Here is a 17,940-nt window from a genome sequence, read left to right on the forward strand (position 1 = left end):
GATTCTGAAAGCAAAACAACGTGCCTCTCATCTTCTCACGTCTAGACGGAATTGTGGTTTTCCCCGCTCATTGGAAAACAAAATTTCTTTGTGCATATTCATTACTCATTTCCATCGCATCTTTCGTTCGTTTCGACTAAACCAAACCACCAGAATCAATATTAGGAAAGTAAACATCAACAAAGGCTGAAATGGAGACCTTATCCGCAAAAAAACAACCAACAACCAAAACAAAATCTCCTTCAAAACAATCCAATAAAGTTTGTTTGGTGAACTTTAAATCGAACAAAAACACACACTCACTCGACTTCCTCGATAGCCGCCTACATTGGAATGTGGGCCTGCATCACTCATCAGGTGGCGCACACGGGTGTGAAGCTTTAAGTTCCGGTTTCAAGCTAAGTGGATCAATGTCTCGCCAAACTCGCCCTCGCCATCCAAAGCACCCGGAATCTATCCCTCCATCTACTCGAAAACAAGGTGCCACGGTGAACCTGCCGAGTTGCAACGGATAGAAGAGCGACAACGCGCATTATGCCTTTTTTACAGTACACGCTGTACAAACGAACTGAACTGCCTCGCTCAGATAAGACAGATGTCGTTGTAAAATCATTAAAAGCCATCATTCGAGCCCTACTAACGTTTCGGGCGACAGCACGGTTTAAGCAAAACAAAGACGTTTATCGTGCCAAGTGTTACCGGGGATAGGTTGTCGTGTTGTGCCGACCCCGAAGCAACACTGCGCCAGCTTTATCGTCAGTTCGAGGTGCGATCATAAAGCATCACCTGCTGCAACACGCTTGTCCCTCCGGTGAGCGAATGTCGGTCGTGAGTCTTCACTGAGCGCATGCTGACCTCCAGTAATCAGCTGATCGGTAGTAGTCGAAAGGAAGTTTTGTCCATATCCAGTATATGGACATAGAGATGATCACACACGTTGCACATCGGATCGATGCTTAAACACTGTGCGATGAAACGCAACCGTGTAACTCACGTGCTGTGAAGTCAAGGTCGCAATGAACACTCGTACTCTATCAAGTCGTATCGACCTAAGCGATTAACCAAATCTGTTCTGGAAGTTACAGAAGCGTTGTACAGCATCGGATCACCGTGAACCTTACGCCGAGAATCGTCTTGCACTTGAAGAACGAATGTCGATCGTGAACATATGTTGCAGTTCCAGCTTAGTATGCAAGACCATACTGACAATTACTACACGACAATAGTCATCATCAGCAAGACACTGTTTCCACTCTAACAAACCGCTCCTTACGATCGGCAACGGCTACGTGCAGGCACCGTTTGTTGCCTGAGCGTAATTTTAATGCATTTGCGTCCGTTTCAAGCCATTCAGGCACGCACACAAACCGGGACTGTGTGTGATCTAGCACACAGCTCCGCCAGGCACGCACCGGTTACTTTACATATGTAAATTAGAGGACCATTTGCGTGAAACGTGGAAGTGTTTTCCAGCGCCATTAGTAATATGCGTGCGGTTATAGTTTCTGTCGGTGATTGATGTGTGCAGTTGGTACACACCGATCGACAAAGAGCATTAAGAATGAGAATGATCGAGTGATGGAGGTAGCATTATTGGAGAAGGATTTGATAGATTTTTTCCCTTCTAATAATGCTTATTGTTACAATCGTAACTATTTCACTGGGTCAATGACGATTTGAGTACAATTAATAATACCTTGATTGCAGTTTAATAATATATCAGGGGCATTTGTTTGTTGAGCTATCGCTGGAGAAATTATTTTCTGCCACACCATAATGGCGGGTATTGTGCTTTGAGTTGTACAGAACTTGAAAAGTATATCCTCAATTATCCCAATGCTGTTTGATGTTGCAATTTTTGATAAACAGTCGCCATTGCTAACTGCATTTCGAATGTCAAAATGATCCCAACAAAAGGTCGTTCACCCAAGCTTCCTCGATCAATATAAGAAATTGGAAACTTGCTTGAAAACAAATTTATTCTTAACTTCCTTTTTTCTAACCTACTGACTAGCTAACCTACTCTGCAAGGTTTTCGGAGCATTGGACTTGTCCAAGGTCAGACACGCCATTCACTGCTATCTTTTGAATGTTTTATGGAGTGTTGTCTAACGCCTCTCACAGCAGATGGCGAATAATAATGCAGTGGAGGATAAAAGCTGCACAATCCGGTACTTCACATTCAAAACACTTTTATCTCAAACTATTTTGTTTTGAATTCTTCGATATTTAAACTATTTTAAAAATAGCCATACATGCCAGAACTTCACATGAAAACACTTTTTCCCAGCATCAATGCCATTTGTTACAAAGCAGTTGCCTAGTTTCACAATTCGAATTCTTTGGAAATTCTGTAGACATCTAAGACATTGCAGAAGTTATACGGCTAGAGAGTTATAATAGAGATCCCTCGAAGAACACAATTTCGTCACAGTTGCTGTCGTCTCCCAAATAAAGCCTAACTTCACTCCACAAAACACCTTACTTAACACACTTTTTGAACCACCCGTGACGTCCACCGGCGACTGCAAAACTGTCGACATTCCTAAAAACCCATTTCCAGTACGGTTCCATTCGTCGTTTTTCGACGACCTTGCCACTGTTGCAAGTTTGCTCAAACATTGCCCACGCGACCCCGCGTGTGCCAACGTCAGCGGAAACCGTTTCGCGAAAGGTATGCATCAATGGGGAATGACATGCCGACTGTACGGCACACGACAATAACCATGTACCCCGGTACTGTCCGGCTGGAATCAGTTCACGATGAAGTGTCGCATCTTTTGCGCGTTGCTGTTAAGTACCCTCGTGCCACGTTTCGGCCACTCGTGGGATCTGCGTTCGATCGGGATCGATCGATTCCGCGTGCGGCACGTTTCGCTCTACCATTCGAGGGCGTTCCTAACGCTTGAATCATCCAACGGTGAGTGGACTCATTCCCTAGCGACCATGTGTTACACAATACGCGTTACTTTAGCCCTTGTCGTCGGCTTGCAATCTCTTCTATAGTATCACTGGTCGAAGCAACTTGGCCCGAAAACACGGGCAATCAGTGGCCTCGAGTGTTGTCGGACGAATGGGATGACCGATCATCGTGCCGTGGATTAAGACGCGTGCTCGGTACGGATATCGATCGACTCGCCCGTCTGTGGGTGCTTTGTGGTGCTGAAGATCGGGACGAGCTAGACTGTCCACCGAAGTTGGTCATTCGTAGTTTGCTTAGCCCCGGTACGGGTGAGATACACCATCGATTTGGAGGAGCAGTTCAGCAACGGTTTCATGCGATTGTTGTTGACCCAGTGACGGCTAGTGATGGAGACACACGTGCGTTCATAACTCTTTTAGATCAAGATCACGTACTGCTGTACTCGTTGTTCAAGCGTACGGTGGGGAAACTTCAGTTTCAGTAAGTTTATCTTATTTTTTCATCGTCACGCTTGAAATAGCATTTTTGATCACTTTTTTTTGCAACCTTTCCGCAGAAAGAACGACCTAACATCACTACATCCGATATCACTCTCAGAGGTCACGATCAACAACAACCGTCTCTACGTGGCGGATACGGTGAGTGATCGGTTGTTCGCCCTTCCAGTTCGAAACATCCGGCAACTCGCTTTCCCGGAAGATGGAGTACGGAAAATCATCATGAAAACTAACGTTACCTACCTGGGACGGCTACTTGGTCGTCCGTGCGGTCTAAAACTAGACTTCCGTGACAATCTCTTGTACGTCTTGCAACGCGACGGTGCGATCGTCAAGTGGACACCGGGACGCTCGCTCAAAGCGGAAAACCATCGCGTTATCCTACAGCAGGGTTCAAACATTACACAGATCATCCTCGGGATTGCCGGAAAGGCTTGGGTGGTGTCCGGGGAGTATATTTCACAAGAAAGTCACCGACACTGTATGAAGATTGTGGTCTAGTAGTACGGTCTAGATAGCTCTTCAAGCAAGAGAACTGTGATAAAGAATCTTAATAGGCTATTAAACTAAACCAACCACCTTCGTGTATCTAAACACATCCCAAAAAACATTCCGAAATTCACAAAGTTCACGCCCAAAAACAGACCCCAAAATAACGACTGTCCACATTCCAAAACCTCCCCGGGAAAGTAAACCTATCAAAATAAACTGTATCTATTCGGTTATGTAGATTCCATACAAAAAAGAAAAACGAGTTTTGACGAGCGCTCTGGCCGAACACGCAAGCCTCTAATTGGTGTACCTTCGCAAACATAACCTATCCTTTCTCGCCTTAAACATGCCTTGATCTTAACCTTCGCTTACCTATGATCTGCAGTTCCGAGTTCTCGGGCAACACAAGCTGTCCGGGGGCTTAACTCGTTGATGCGTCCCTGATGTCCGTTGCGTTGACATTGAAATTCGCTAACCGTAAATCCTTAACCGAACCGGACCACCGCCGTCAGATGCCTTCGCTGGGCGCTGGGTTGAAGGTACCGGTCGGTCAAGCGGAAAGTAAAACTTGTTTCGCTTGTCCAATCGTACACATTACAGCACCGTTCGGTTGGTGTGTGCGAATTGAAAAAAAAAATCCTTACGCGGTAACAACATTCGAATGGCTTTTAAAGCATTTGACTGCTAAATCCGATCTATGATAATGTTTTTTTTTGTGTCTTGCAATTCTTGACGGTAAATATCCATTAAAATTCGAAAGATCTCACATGCGGGTATCACTGATATTCGACAACTTTTTTAAAAGAGCAATAAAGTATCCATTAACCGTTTCTTATCGTAGACTTTGCGAAATTGAGTTCTTCATCAGGCTTTTGAGTTACTTTCAATCTTTCTTTCTCTTGGTTTTGTAGATTCTCCAACGGACACACACATTTAAAATGGAAGGTCGAGATAATAACGGCTTCATTGGTGACAATAGTCCCTCTATAGCGGGACAGTTTCGCTGGAACACTCCACCATCGTCAAATGGTGTTAATGTTTCCAGTATCCAGCATGGTGTAGCGCTTACCGATGTCGAACTGGCCGGAGGTAAAACCGTTCACAGGATCACACCGCCGGAAGATACAGCTCGCAATGGAACCGCAACTGCAATTCCCGTACAGACCGGCGATGGTGTTGCCGAACGAGATCAGTGGGGTAAGGGTGTGGAGTTCCTGATGTCCTGTATCGCCATGTCCGTTGGACTCGGCAATGTGTGGCGATTTCCGTTCGTAGCACTCGAGAATGGTGGCGGTGCATTCGTGATACCGTACATTATTGTGCTGCTGCTGGTCGGCAAACCGGTCTACTACATGGAAATGATCATTGGACAGTTCTCTAGCAGGGGCAGTGTTAAGGTGTACGATATGGCACCGATCATGCGTGGTAAGTATTAGCTCTCGGTGGAAGAGAAAATCGATCTCTCGCTTCCTCGGTTCAAAAATTCCAGCAGCAAGAATGTCATGTCTACATCCTATTCTTATCCAATAAATAAACTTCCGCTACGAAGGCGTTGGTTATGGACAGATTCTCTCAACTACGATCGTCACCACGTACTATGCCTCACTGATGGCCACCACGCTGAGGTATCTGTTCGATTCCTTCCAAAGCATCCTGCCGTGGGCCGTGTGTGAAGACAGCTGGGCAGGAAGCTGCATTCCTTCGGGCCCACAGAATGCAACGATCGCGAACGATCTTAACGCTACCACAGCACTGTCCAACAGAACTTCCTCAGCTGAACTGTACTTTACGTAAGTCGTACTACTGTTGTGGTGATAAGAAGACACTTGACACACGGTGCGACTACGATTGGGTGAACGACATACAACGATTTACTAAAGTGCAACTAACCTTACCGGATGCGTTGAATAGTTGTAGTAGTAATAGTACTTACCCCTTACTTGTATATCTTTCTGATTCTCCTCCTCCTCTGATACTGCAAGGTGTTGGCTATGGGCAGCTGTTCTCGGTGACTACACTAATAACGTATTACTCTTCGCTCATGGCACTAATTGCACGGTATATGATAGACTCGTTCATGAATCCGCTACCTTGGGCTAGGTGTCGCCAGGAATGGCTACCGAACTGTGTTGATTCGGCGGAGTCCAAAGCGATACGATCGGAACCAGCATCTGGTAATGTCAGCGTCACAGGTTCCACGGTAGCCAGTAGTTCGGAGTTGTACTTTACGTAAGTTCAGCGTGAAGGTGTCTGTCTGATCGTCTTTGTCGGTGGTGTTGGTGAAGGGTTTTGTCTATCGTCTACAGGTTATAAGCTGTAAGCGTACAATATGACTTCGACTTGGGTTTGTGTGTTAACTGTGACTTAATTCTCGAGACAAGCTTGATCACAACCCTCTAATCTGTTTGCAGTAAGGTTGTGCTGAAAGAGCTAGATGGGATTGACGACGGAATTGGACTACCCGATCTAAGGCTTACCCTCTTCCTGGTCCTATCATGGTCGCTAGTGCTCCTGACCCTGATCAAAGGTAATTATCTGCTACTATTATTTACTAAAACCACATGATTATTCCAACCAAACCGCACACTGTTTCTTCCAGGTGTGAAAAGTTCCGGCAAAGCATCCTACTTTCTAGCCCTCTTCCCGTACGTCGTCATGACCGTCCTTCTTATTCGTGCCTGCACACTCCCCGGCGCAGTAGACGGTATCGTGTACTTCCTCAAACCACAGTGGGACAAAATTTACGATCCCAAGGTGTGGTACGCCGCTGTGACGCAGTGTTTCTTCTCGCTTTCGATCTGTTTCGGTAACATCATCATGTACTCGTCGTACAACAAATTCCGACACAATGTGTATCGGGATGCGACGATCGTTACGTCGATCGACACATTCACCTCTCTGCTGGCCGGATGTACAATCTTTGGGATTTTGGGCCATTTGGCACACGTTACCGGTAAGACGGATGTCGGTAACGTTGTCAAATCGGATGCCGGGTTGGCGTTCATTTCGTATCCGGAAGCGATCGCAAAGTTTGAGGTACTGCCGCAAGCGTTTTCGGTGCTGTTCTTCCTGATGCTGTTCGTGCTGGGGATCGGTAGCAATGTGGCGATGACGTCGTGCGTTATGACGGTTATCAAGGATCAGTTTCCGAGGGTGCGCAACTGGCAGGCGGCCACGATTATCGCTGTCTGTGGTGTGCTGCTTGGAAGCATTTATGTTACACCGGTATGTAATAAGCTCCAGTCCAGTAAGCTATGCTCCAGTCCCTTGGCTGGCTTTACCAATTTAACAAGTTTTTATAATTTAGTGCAATATCTCACTCTGAATCTTCTTTCCTCTAGGGTGGTCAGTACGTCCTGAAGCTGGTAGATTACTATGGAGCTTCGTCAATCGCTTTGGTGCTCGCGATTGCTGAGCTGATTGCAATCGGATGGGTTTACGGTGTCGATCGGCTGTGTAAGGACACCGAGTTTATGCTGGGACATCGGCCCAATCTTTACTGGAGGCTTTGCTGGCGCTGGATCACACCACTGCTTATGTTTGTGATACTCATCTACAACCTTGTCACGCTAGAACCACTTATGTACAAGCAGTACGTGTATCCGACGATTGCATACGGTACGAAAAATGCAATTTCGTCTGAATTTCTACATTAAACTAACTAATTCTTTTTTTTAAACACAGACATCGGTTGGTGCATTTTCGCATTCGGACTTCTGCAGCTTCCCATTTGGGCCGCTTATGCCGTCTACAAGCAGAGTGGAAAATCGCTTAACGAGGTATTTTGACTCTCAAACGACTAAACCATTTTATTCAATATTCCGTTAGGACGGCTCCTTATAACCCTAAACCTTTAGAAGTATACACGAGATTATTAATTTTATTTTTTGTTTGGCAGAAAATTAAAGACGCCTTCAAACCTACAGCTGCCTGGGGACCGCTAGATCCCGCGACACACTACGAGTACAAAAAATTCATCAACGAGGACTAATTTGGGGGCAGTGAATGAACGTAAAAATGATCGCTAAAATACACAGTATTGTTAATAATTTTATCCGAAGATAGGACATGATCCGATCGACGATGAGCTACGGTACGGTGCGAAACGCCACTGGTGTTACTGCTATGTGATACGTATTTTTTTAGAGTTGGTTCGTAATTTATTGTACACACAAGCGTTAGAATTTAATAAAAGCCGATCCGTTACCCGATCGAACATACCGACGACGCCAAACCGTCGTATTATGTAAAATGCCATAGTTATTATTATTATAATTTTTTTTTTTTGGGTTAGTTATGATGCTCCGGACTCCGATATACTTTGCATTCTCCGTTTAAGGCACCTAGCTAGCAGATAATGGAATACGATAAATGCTTTACGAGCTTCGGAATGGATCATCCTCGATAAGGGCGCCAGCTTCATCACAGGCAACAAAGATAAGTTCCCCATTCGGAGGATCGACCAGTGTGGCCGGCAAGGATGGGTCCCTGTCTACCACAATACGCTGTGAGGACATGGTTTACATTAAAACGATTGTAGGAGACATTATAACCCAACACCGTCTTACCTTAAGCATTTCCGCCTTTCCACCGCCTTGTGCACCGAACAGACACACCTTGGCGTTGTTAATCAAGGGCAGCGTCATGGTGACACGCTTCGGTGGAGGTTTCGGTGAATTTTCGATCGGTGCAATCAATTTCTTCTTCTCCTGGAGCAATGGATGGCCAGGAAACAGGGACGCAGTGTGTCCATCGGGTCCAAAGCCCAGTATCAGCAGATCAAACGATGGAATATCTTCAGGCTTTTCCAAACCGAACGTTTTCCGTATGGTTTGCTCATATTCTGCCGCAGCTTCGTTCACGCCCAGTGATGTATTGACTGGGAAAAACACACTCTCCGATATGTTATCACAGTGGGCAAGCAGATCACGTTTGAAAACACCAAACGTGGATTCCTTATCGGCCACTGGTACCACCCGCTCGTCGCAGAAGAATATCTGCCATTTGGTGAAATCCGACCGCAGATCTGACATGCCCTCACACAGAATATCCGCCAGTGAGCCACCTGGAACAAACACAAACGTTAATAAGAACAATTATATGCCTCACGATCACGCCCTGGTATGACTTTGAGTTCACTTTCAATATTCTCCACACTCAAAGGTTAACTCACCCGACACACCAACACGGAACTTATCCTGTTCGGCTAGCGTTTCGTTGGCGAATTTTTCGAGCAGTCCAAGAATTTCATCGCAGATTGCGTCACCGGTACGATAGAAGGCTCGTTTGGTAGACATTGTTGAACAAAGAAAGGCTTAATTTACGGGTTTAGAATGTAAAATGCAAACGAATCGACCGATTACTTGCGTCCTCCACGAATCACACAAATAAACATGACGCCAGTACGGATTTGACATTTGGTGAGAAATGTCAGTTGGACCAGCTGATGATGTAAGCCTGATACCCAATAAACAAAATGTTACACCTGTTGCATCAACAAATTATCGAAAAGTACAATGAATTAACCTTTACATACACAACAATGGAATAAATAATTCGAAAACAAAATACATTTCTTTGTTAAAAAAAGCATCTTTAACCATTCAAAGTAAATAATCCATCAAACCTTAAAGTTACAGCAAATTACATCAAGAAAGGAGCCTTTAATCAGCTTTAACGCTGCTTTCGTGCGTACTAGAAACTGCTGGAAAACTTTGATTTCATTTTAAACTTAAAGAGAAAGCTTATTTCGGAGTTTTCTACCAAACAAATCGAAAACATTCCACTTCTGGTGCTCGGTTTTACAAATACAGTTTTGGATTTTATTTCTTCATTAGTTGTGTTTAATTTTACATCGCATGTTGCTACACGACTCGAAGTGATAAAGAGTTTGTGATAAGTTGTACAGAAAGTAGCTTATTTACAGTACTTCAATGGTTTGGATATCTATTTGCCAGCTTGCTATTTTGAGGTCACACCCGGGGCCATAAACCCGGGTGCACCAGCAAACTGGAGCAGAAACGCGCAAAGTTGCAAGAGGGAATTCTAACCAAATAACGCATCTAACGGTGATTAAATCACGTACTTTATTCCTGTTTCACGTTTCAAGTTTCACATTCTTAAGTTAAACGATCCGGTTCGACTAAGATTAACACATGTCTCTGGTCAGATTATGGTGCTTTTCTACGGGTTGCGTTATTGTGACGGTAAACGAAAAGATACTATAGTTGTAATAAAAAAAATACACTAAAGTTAGTTAAATAAATTAGTTAACAATCAAAATGTCTACAAAATAGTATGATCGTTTGGTCAGCGCGTTAGTACCTCTGAACACAAAACAATGCCCGTTTAAAAAAAAAATTGATTTGAAACTAGCCAACACAGGATGCTGCGGAATTGTTTATCTACGAAACAATCTAGCTAACTTTAAATTTCTTTTAATAAAATGCTTTAAAAGAGCTAAGTTTGTCATGTAACGTGTGTGTCCTTTTCTTTTTTGGTGGGCTTACATTCATTGCTTCAAAGAAAGAAACAAAACATCCCGGCTACTAATCCTAGCATCAGCTGTCAAGACGATCTTCACAGATCGATCACGAACGAAACAGAACTGATACTCTCGGCGCATTATTACGCGCGACGTTAAACGTTTGATAGTTGTATTTGAGGTGCTTACACGAAAAAACGATCATTGGTGCAGAGTACGGTGCATTCAGCGAATTGTGTGTCGTTCGGTGTCGGTAGGGACACTACCGCTAATGTGAGTTGAGCTTAGGTGCGCTCCATGTATGTAGTAATTGTACGTCCATCTTCCTTTCGCTTGCTTACACGATAGCTACGGCTAGTTTTAATTATTATTTTGGTCAACATCTACTTTGGGATTTAGTATCGATAAAATTCTACTCGTTTGGCTGCTTTCTTGCTATCCCTAAAACACCGTCCCTAGCGTTGTTATCATATCGTAAGGGCGAAACACGGGACAAAAGGAAACTATCATATTGCACTGTGTGAATTGAAACTTAGGTATTGAACTAACTTTAGCTAGGCAAGATAAAACCGATAAACACTACGCACTGTACGTCCCCGGGGACTAGCGCATCATACATGCTAGTTTAAAATTGTAAAAGATCGTATCTTTTGTCTACGTTTTAAAAATTACTGAAACACTCCCACCAGCCCTATACCAGTCTAAAACGGGGGGATAAGAAGGATAGTGAAACAGATCTGTAGGCGTGCATTGCACGATCCTGATCCTCTCAAAACTGTGAACCACACTCACGCACGCGCGCTACAGTAATTTGACTAGCACAGATACTTTTTCTTAGGTTTCAACGGTTTAGTCCGTCATTTTGCGGCGGAAGCCGTACCGTTCGATGTACTGTTGCTCTGCTGCTGCGGCGTCGTCGAACGGGAAGCTATAGACGTACGGGAGCTCTGCGTGTGCTTTTGAAAGCTGTTCTCTGCGCGTGATGTACCACAAACCTAGGAAGGAACGATAGAGTAGTTAGAATCGATCGTCTCAGTAGCTGAAGTCCACTGTCTGCCTTACCTGATGATGCTGATCCCAATCCTTGTGCTGACAGAATGAACCACAATATCGTGCCAGGTTACAGCCGGAACAGGTTTCGTTTGCCTTTCGTCCACAGTTCCAGCAAGCCTGAAACGTCCAAAGATCACTAGTTAATAGGTTGGCGACTCTCAACGCGACGGTCCGTGTGTCTCAACTGAACATTACATTCTGACTACCGCTCGTAATCGGAGGCTCTGCATCATCGGCACTGTTGCGATGTATGTCAGCGTACAGCTTCTCCATCTTTAGCCGTTCCTGGGCGATCATCTCCAGTGTTCTGGCTTCCGCAGCCGCAACGGCACGCTGTATCTCCATAACAGCTTGTCGCTTTACCTACAGAGAGAAAGATTTCTCGTGAAACATAACGCAATATCCACGCAACATTTCTACGGGCCTTACCTGATTGACAGACTCTTCCGCAGTGCGCCGAAACTCGGATATTTTTTCCTCCGTTTGTCTCTTGATATCTGCCATCGAGGTGTCCTGATGATCGCGCGCATGGTTGTTATCAATGCCACGCTGCTGCAGTATCGCGATGGCTCGCTTCGTCTTCTCCACCATGGCCGAAATGCAGGTTAGCATTGTGTGAATGTTTTTCCACTCCTCCTCACCGCTTGCTCCGCCACCAACCGAGCCACCTCCTATACTGCTGTTACCACCGGTACCGTTTCCGGTACTACCAGCGCTACTGCCTCCACCAGCACCACCTCCGCCACCACCACTTCCTCCGCCGGGTGGAATTCTGGGTGGGCGATGAGATTCGGTAGAGCCAGCTCTCAAATCCCGATCGTCTCGATGAATGGAATGCTGCAAATCGGGAAGAACACACTGTAGGTACGATCACCACCGAAACTTCTGGTTCTCATGCACACTTACCAAACCATCGGAATGTGGATGTAAGCCACCGTTTTGATATTCGAAGAGCGCTGGATGGCCCGGATAGAGCTGCGACGCACCGGACGCTAACAACAGCGATGGATGGGGACGTTTGGTTGGTGGCAGCACATAGTCACTCCATTCCGGAGGACCCGTTGAATGTGTGTCGTATAAGCTGAGCGAAAGAGAAAGATTGATGATAGGGAACGCTCGTCCAAACATCGACACTAGGCGGTGCACATACTTATCAGAAGCTCGTCGTTTCAGTCCCAACCCATTGACGGTTGCACCGGCCGCGGGGCCACCGGCGGCAACACCACTAGCCACTGCAGCAGCTGCCGCGGCCGCTGCGGCAGCAGTCACCGAGGAGGCGAAGGTGCCCTCGTGTGGTAAGAATATTTCAGCCGTTTCGGCTAAGTTTTGTACGTACTCCATCACGCTGCTTTCGTTGGATCGTACGTATTGTGAAGATGTCTGGAAAGGAACAGAAGTATGGATCATGAATAGTTAAAAGGCACAACAGGCCCTAAACTCTAATAGTTGAAGACGCTACTAGGATCATAGGATCAAACAGATCAACAAGCTGGATAATATTAAGAAGTCAAGAGATACCAGAGAGGCGTGGCTTGATATTAGGTTCAAAAATAATTTAAACCCGTGTTCTACTCTTCCCCTGTCCGTAAACTAATCATTTCACGAAAATTAATCCACTATTAGGAATTCAATCAGTGTATCCAAAACTTCAACTTCTCTAGTGCACCAAGCGCATATGTAACTGAACCATTATGGGCTGAGTATCATCAAATCAGTAATATCAGCCAAATCTTGATGGTACCAGCTGCTTAACAATAATGATGAAGTGTCGTCAATGCTACTGCCATTGATCGGAAGCAGAACTTTTGCAGAGTATAGTATAGAGTAAAAAGAGATGCAAAAAAACAACCCTTAGCCACATGTTTTTGTCTGTAACAGCTTGGCCAGGAAAACTTGTTACAACGGGTAGAGTGTGAGAGAGTGAACAATACTAATGGCTGATTATGCTAGCTTTTTAAATATTTTTTGTTTTCAGTGTTTACAAACAACAAAGGATTTTTTGGTTCCAAGGGTGAGATTTCCAGAGTTTTCTATTAGACTATATAAATGTAATTTTAACTCTGTAGTATAAAGAATACCAAGGTAATTTTTTAAAAGATTTGTGATGTATGTTTGATGATTTCCTAGTAATAAATGAATGAATGAAATAATTTGCCCTGGTTAACCAGAAAATGGCAATATTGTCTACTTCATCATACAACTGAATTTCTGATTGGTAAAAAGAGCAATTAACTTGCACAAAAAACATTTCGAAAGCATCATGTGTTCTTTGTTAGTAAACCTTACCGGTTTAAATAAAATAAAGTGTTCCAACAATTTTTAAACACTCCATCGCAATAAACTGAAAACTGTTTGCATTCACCCCCCCAAATGGAATGGTTCACACGCGCGTTGAATGCACACTCCATAAGTAAATCCCTTCCATTTGCCAATCCTATTGCTTTTGAATTGGTCCCAATTGTTCCACAACATTTTCGCTCACCCACAGCACCCACAGAACACACGCACCCACAGAGACACGGACTAAGCTTTCGCGGAAAAGCTGCAAGCAGTTCACGAAAAACCGCACACGAAAGCAATCGTTCACCGGTTGGAGGAAGCGAGTGCTCTGTGGTACGAGAATGGAGGGATGAAGAATGAAAAACAAAAAAAGAAGGAACGCACACATACACACATTTTTAACAACCACACGGAAGCACACAAACTCCCCGAGTGCGCCACGCAGATAAAACGAGCGTGTCACAGCTGCACGGAATACACCGAAATTTGTTTTTCAAAAAGATTAAAATCGGAAACAGTGTTTTCTAACTGTTCCGTGCATTTTTCGCCACCGGGTTACACCTCGCCCTCCATCACCACCACTACCACCATCGTCTCCTTGCCAATTCAACCCAAACCGGGGTAGGAAAATTCTTCAAACTGCTGCGTCCTCGAACACGACCTCAAAGCGTTCGCCCTGCTACTCTGGCGCATAGCGAGTTCTTTCTTTGGATAATTTAGAGGAAAAAAGAAAAGAAGGAACAGAATTTCCCATCCAGACGGGCCCGGGCGTATGTTTGGATCGCACGGCATTCAATCGGTCGGTGAAAATCCGGGTGAAGCAGCGTCTGGAGCGTCCCTGTTGGGGGGAAAAGCTTCCCGTACTTCGTTTTCCCTGAACGTGCGTGTGTGTGTGGTGGTGCGATGGAAAACGGTTCCCGCCGGCACCATTTAGCGGTGGGGATATTTTCTTTCTATTCTTCCAAATCTCCCCACACGCCAACGCCAGCACTTCCGTGGCTTCCGTGGCTCTTGTTTTCGTTCCCACACCGTCGTCGTCAATCATCATCGCACGCTCGAAGTGGGTTTCCTTTCCGGCCGCGGACGAGTGCGGAAAGAAAACGCAACCTAAACAGCAAACAGAAGTTGGCAAGGATAATAGTTCCCACGAGCAGGTTCTTGCAGGTTGGGTGATAATTCGTTCCTATTTGCAAAGACTACATTTTTCATGTAGCCGAGAAATGTGTGTTTGGGAGGGGAGAGGGGGGGGGGGGGTGGGTGCTTTTTTCCTCTTAGCATCATTTTGATGGCAAAGGAATTTTAAGTTGGCTATTGTTCTTTAACAAAAAAAGGAAATAAGCATACTTCTTTCCCAATCTAATGACAAATCATTGAGCAAAGTCTACACAAAACGATATGAACTCACTATGAGAAGTGTTGGGAATTTGTAAAGCATGATTTCGGGCCTTCTGTCTTCACTCACCTGCTTGTTTGACCGTGCCAGAATGTTGATCTCTCGCTGCAGTACCGGAACGTGTGATTTCAGAAACGGTACGACATTGGTACGCAGCGGGAAGTTGGTCGCTTCCTGCACCGCGAGTTGAAATTCATCCACCGTGATGGCACCGCTCTGGTAGGGTAAAGCAATAAAAGGCATTGAAGTCTTGTGTTCCTTTGGAATTAAATATTTGCTAACATCTTGCGATTTTTTATACTTTAGACCACCTACATTAGGTAAGTACGACAAATCTTCATCGACGAATCTGTATTAAAATTATTAAAAAAGATCAGAAGATCGACCTCTGAAGATTCTTAACATCGCTAAAGCACTTGGAGCTTTAGAACATTACATTGAACTTTGTCTAAACGAGGGTTGCCTAATTGCCTTCTTTAAAATTTAGTTAATTTATATTAGTAATCTTCTGTTCTAGTCTGAATAGTTTAGTCTAGTTATGAGGAAATTGGACATACAATTTACAAACGATATTAGGTCGGTCGGTCGGAGATACAACCAACGGCGCCAGTTTTCATACGGCAGAATATGTGCAATCAAAGTTGAAAGACTTTCATTTCATTATTATTCGCACCACTACAAACTATAAGGTTTTTTTTTACAAAATCACCTACATCTCCAACAAAGCATAAGCAGCTACACTTACCGCTAGTGACAAAACCAAAGAGCGCACCCGATCGCCGGTGTCCACGTTCGCGTCCTGACCGAACTGCACGAGCGCTCCAAGAAATCGGCGGATCTTCAGCAGCTTCGCCGTATCCTGCTGGGCGGCGGCAGCAGCGGCCGCTGCAGCCACAGCCGCGGCCGAGGCGGGCGTAATGGCCGGTGGTGGTGTCAGACTTCCTAGACTACCGCCACTGCCATTGACAGTGCCGGTAGGGGATGAGCTCCCGTGGCGATTGACTTGTGATGAGGCCGATCGTGGCGGTACCAGCGTGCTGTGATGTTGCGAGATCTGGGGCGAGATGGGTGACCGGGGAGCGACCACGCGTGCCCCCTCGGGTGAGTCCGGTGTGCGGCATTGTTCTTTGCCTGCTGTTTGTTGCGGGCGTTGATTTCGTTTCGTTTGGTAGATGAAAAGAAAATGGAGAAAAGAGAAATAAAATACAGAGCATCCGATGCGTTTGAAGGTTCAGGAAGAGTAAGTAAGCGTGAGCGAGTGGGAACGTTTGGGGAAGAAAAATCAGTCAATGTTCGTGACAGGACGCTGTGCCGTCGTCGCCGTCACACTCCCCGGTGAGTTGCTTTGGTGAAAGCGACATGGCTACCTGTGGTTACTTCGTGTGTGTATGTATGCCCGTTTGTCTATGTGTCTCGTGAATGTGTTGTTTGTGTGTATGTGTATGGGAAAAGAAAGAAATTAATTGAAATTTCAATCAAAATCGGTTCAACTGGGTCTCCCCGAGAGTAAACGCTTAATTGTAGGAAAATCAACCACACCCGATGGAGACGCCTGGTGACGCACGTCAGTATCGGGGTGGTGGGAAAAATATTCCCTCCACTAACAGTGGGAGTGTGTTTGAACTCACAGTCAGTTCTCGGAACAGATTTCCATCATCCAGGTGTGCGTCGGGGAAAAGCGAGATCCTTTTAACGGGTCATACGCTCTACCACGGGCGAACCTCTCGCTTGCCCCCAGCTTACACCACAAATCCGAAGGTCCGGTGTCACATACACTCACGCCGGAAGTGGGAGGTGAGTCAGGAGAAAAAGGAGGGTAGGGTGTCAAGGTTGTAAAGCAAATGAAGCCTTCATTCATCGCCCGTTTCGCAAACTATTCCAGCCTCCAGGTGTGCCGCCCGTATCACTAGAAGAGGGCGAACTAGCGAGTGAACACTATTTTCACTCTACCAAGCTACTTTTTTCCCCCCGTTTTTCTTTGTTTATTTCCTTTTTTTGTCAGTTCCCAGAGCCCAATACTGCACTGTGCTGAACCAGTCAACCAATCAGTTTTGCAACTAATTACAAAACTGTCATAACCAAAAACTTTACCATGAATGGATAATTTCACTCACTCGGTACGGTGTTGCACCGAAGCGCAGGCGAGTTTTGCGAAATGGCGAAAAAATCAAAATGGTAGCAGATTTGGGGGTGATGTCATGGAGTGTGAAAGGGGGATAAGAGCACACACAGTACAGCTGGGTGTCGTTGAAGGTAGTGTTGATGATTTTTTTTGTTATCAAAATCATTTTTGAAAAATTATATGATTACAAAAAAGCAATATTGAGTTTGTTTGTAGTGAAAATTGTAACATAAAAAAGGAACAATATTTGTTATTTTGTATCACATTTCATCAACAAACTGCGTGCTCGAGTCGATGTTTTTATCGCTTTCGTACAAAAGCACTGCAAAATGTCGCCAAACAACATGCCAAACCGATTTCCATCCGTACGATACACTTGCATTTGACACGTGCTTGTTCGTTCGAAAAAGTGGCAAAAAAGTGAGCAATACTAGATATCTTCCATCGTGTTATCTCGCAACCGTTCGAATGATAGGAAATCGAGAGTTTTCCAACGAATCTGTCTTTTTTGCTGCTTGTTGATGCTGCTCACCGTCAGGTAGACCTTGCGAGAAATCCCGCCAAAAAGGACAGACGACAGCCGGGCGCGACAATGCAAACGATGAACAATTGATCCGACTGTCACCTTTACCTGTTCCCTTCCTGTCCTTTCCCTGCCCTCCAACCCATAGGCAACGGCATCGTTTATTCCGTGAT

General features: G+C 45.1%; 5 protein-coding genes across 7 annotated transcripts in view; 3 read left to right on the forward strand and 2 right to left on the reverse strand.

The window, feature by feature from the left end:
- LOC126568447 (probable 6-phosphogluconolactonase) overlaps nucleotides 1-9,209 on the reverse strand; it is an 81,296-nt gene extending 72,087 nt beyond the window's left edge. The window contains exons 1-3 of the mRNA XM_050224924.1: nucleotides 9,086-9,209; nucleotides 8,481-8,977; nucleotides 8,293-8,417 (exon numbers count right to left, since the gene is read on the reverse strand). Coding sequence (XP_050080881.1) covers nucleotides 8,293-8,417; nucleotides 8,481-8,977; nucleotides 9,086-9,209 — 746 coding nt within the window. The remainder of the gene's footprint in view (nucleotides 1-8,292; nucleotides 8,418-8,480; nucleotides 8,978-9,085) is intronic.
- LOC126567999 (sodium-dependent nutrient amino acid transporter 1-like) overlaps nucleotides 1-17,940 on the forward strand; it is a 322,406-nt gene that overhangs the window by 11,066 nt on the left and 293,400 nt on the right. The window lies entirely within an intron of this gene.
- Nucleotides 2,749-3,921, forward strand: LOC126568352 (uncharacterized). The gene is made up of 3 exons (XM_050224814.1): nucleotides 2,749-2,920; nucleotides 3,007-3,403; nucleotides 3,480-3,921. The coding sequence occupies exons 1-3, from the start codon at nucleotides 2,764-2,766 to the stop codon at nucleotides 3,919-3,921; spliced, it is 996 nt and encodes a 331-aa protein (XP_050080771.1). The 5' UTR covers nucleotides 2,749-2,763.
- Nucleotides 4,842-7,903, forward strand: LOC126567978 (sodium-dependent nutrient amino acid transporter 1-like). Of its 2 annotated transcripts, none has more exons than XM_050224365.1 (7): nucleotides 4,842-5,337; nucleotides 5,462-5,702; nucleotides 6,324-6,439; nucleotides 6,512-7,137; nucleotides 7,254-7,530; nucleotides 7,597-7,691; nucleotides 7,811-7,903. In XM_050224365.1, the coding sequence occupies exons 1-7, from the start codon at nucleotides 4,851-4,853 to the stop codon at nucleotides 7,901-7,903; spliced, it is 1,935 nt and encodes a 644-aa protein (XP_050080322.1). In that variant the 5' UTR covers nucleotides 4,842-4,850. The 2 variants fall into 2 exon arrangements, with proteins under 2 accessions (XP_050080322.1, XP_050080321.1); XM_050224364.1 differs by lacking the exon at nucleotides 5,462-5,702 and adding an exon at nucleotides 5,895-6,141.
- Nucleotides 11,202-17,940, reverse strand: part of LOC126568014 (protein CBFA2T3) — a 416,394-nt gene continuing 409,655 nt past the window's right edge. The window contains exons 3-10 of one of the 2 annotated variants that reach the window (XM_050224411.1): nucleotides 15,868-16,256; nucleotides 15,192-15,338; nucleotides 12,600-12,829; nucleotides 12,356-12,530; nucleotides 11,879-12,286; nucleotides 11,645-11,812; nucleotides 11,459-11,566; nucleotides 11,202-11,391 (exon numbers count right to left, since the gene is read on the reverse strand). In XM_050224411.1, the coding sequence (XP_050080368.1) occupies nucleotides 11,254-11,391; nucleotides 11,459-11,566; nucleotides 11,645-11,812; nucleotides 11,879-12,286; nucleotides 12,356-12,530; nucleotides 12,600-12,829; nucleotides 15,192-15,338; nucleotides 15,868-16,256 (1,763 nt within the window). In that variant the 3' untranslated portion in view covers nucleotides 11,202-11,253. Of the gene's footprint in view, nucleotides 11,392-11,457; nucleotides 11,586-11,644; nucleotides 11,813-11,878; nucleotides 12,287-12,355; nucleotides 12,531-12,599; nucleotides 12,830-15,191; nucleotides 15,339-15,867; nucleotides 16,257-17,940 lie in introns of those variants that run through there. The other variant, XM_050224412.1, reaches the window with a different exon arrangement.

Source organism: Anopheles maculipalpis, chromosome 2RL (assembly GCF_943734695.1).
Source record: "Anopheles maculipalpis chromosome 2RL, idAnoMacuDA_375_x, whole genome shotgun sequence".
NCBI lineage: Eukaryota > Metazoa > Arthropoda > Insecta > Diptera > Culicidae > Anopheles > Anopheles maculipalpis.

Coding starts and splice junctions, on each gene's coding strand:
- LOC126568352 (XM_050224814.1), top strand. CDS start 2,764: ATGAAGTGTCGCATCTTTTGCGCGTTGCTGTTAAGTACCCTCGTGCCA. Junction 2,921..3,006: donor AACGCTTGAATCATCCAACG/GTGAGTGGACTC, acceptor TCTCTTCTATAG/TATCACTGGTCGAAGCAACT. Junction 3,404..3,479: donor GTGGGGAAACTTCAGTTTCA/GTAAGTTTATCT, acceptor ACCTTTCCGCAG/AAAGAACGACCTAACATCAC.
- LOC126567978 (XM_050224364.1), top strand. CDS start 4,851: ATGGAAGGTCGAGATAATAACGGCTTCATTGGTGACAATAGTCCCTCT. Junction 7,138..7,253: donor GAAGCATTTATGTTACACCG/GTATGTAATAAG, acceptor TCTTTCCTCTAG/GGTGGTCAGTACGTCCTGAA. Junction 7,692..7,810: donor GTGGAAAATCGCTTAACGAG/GTATTTTGACTC, acceptor TTTGTTTGGCAG/AAAATTAAAGACGCCTTCAA.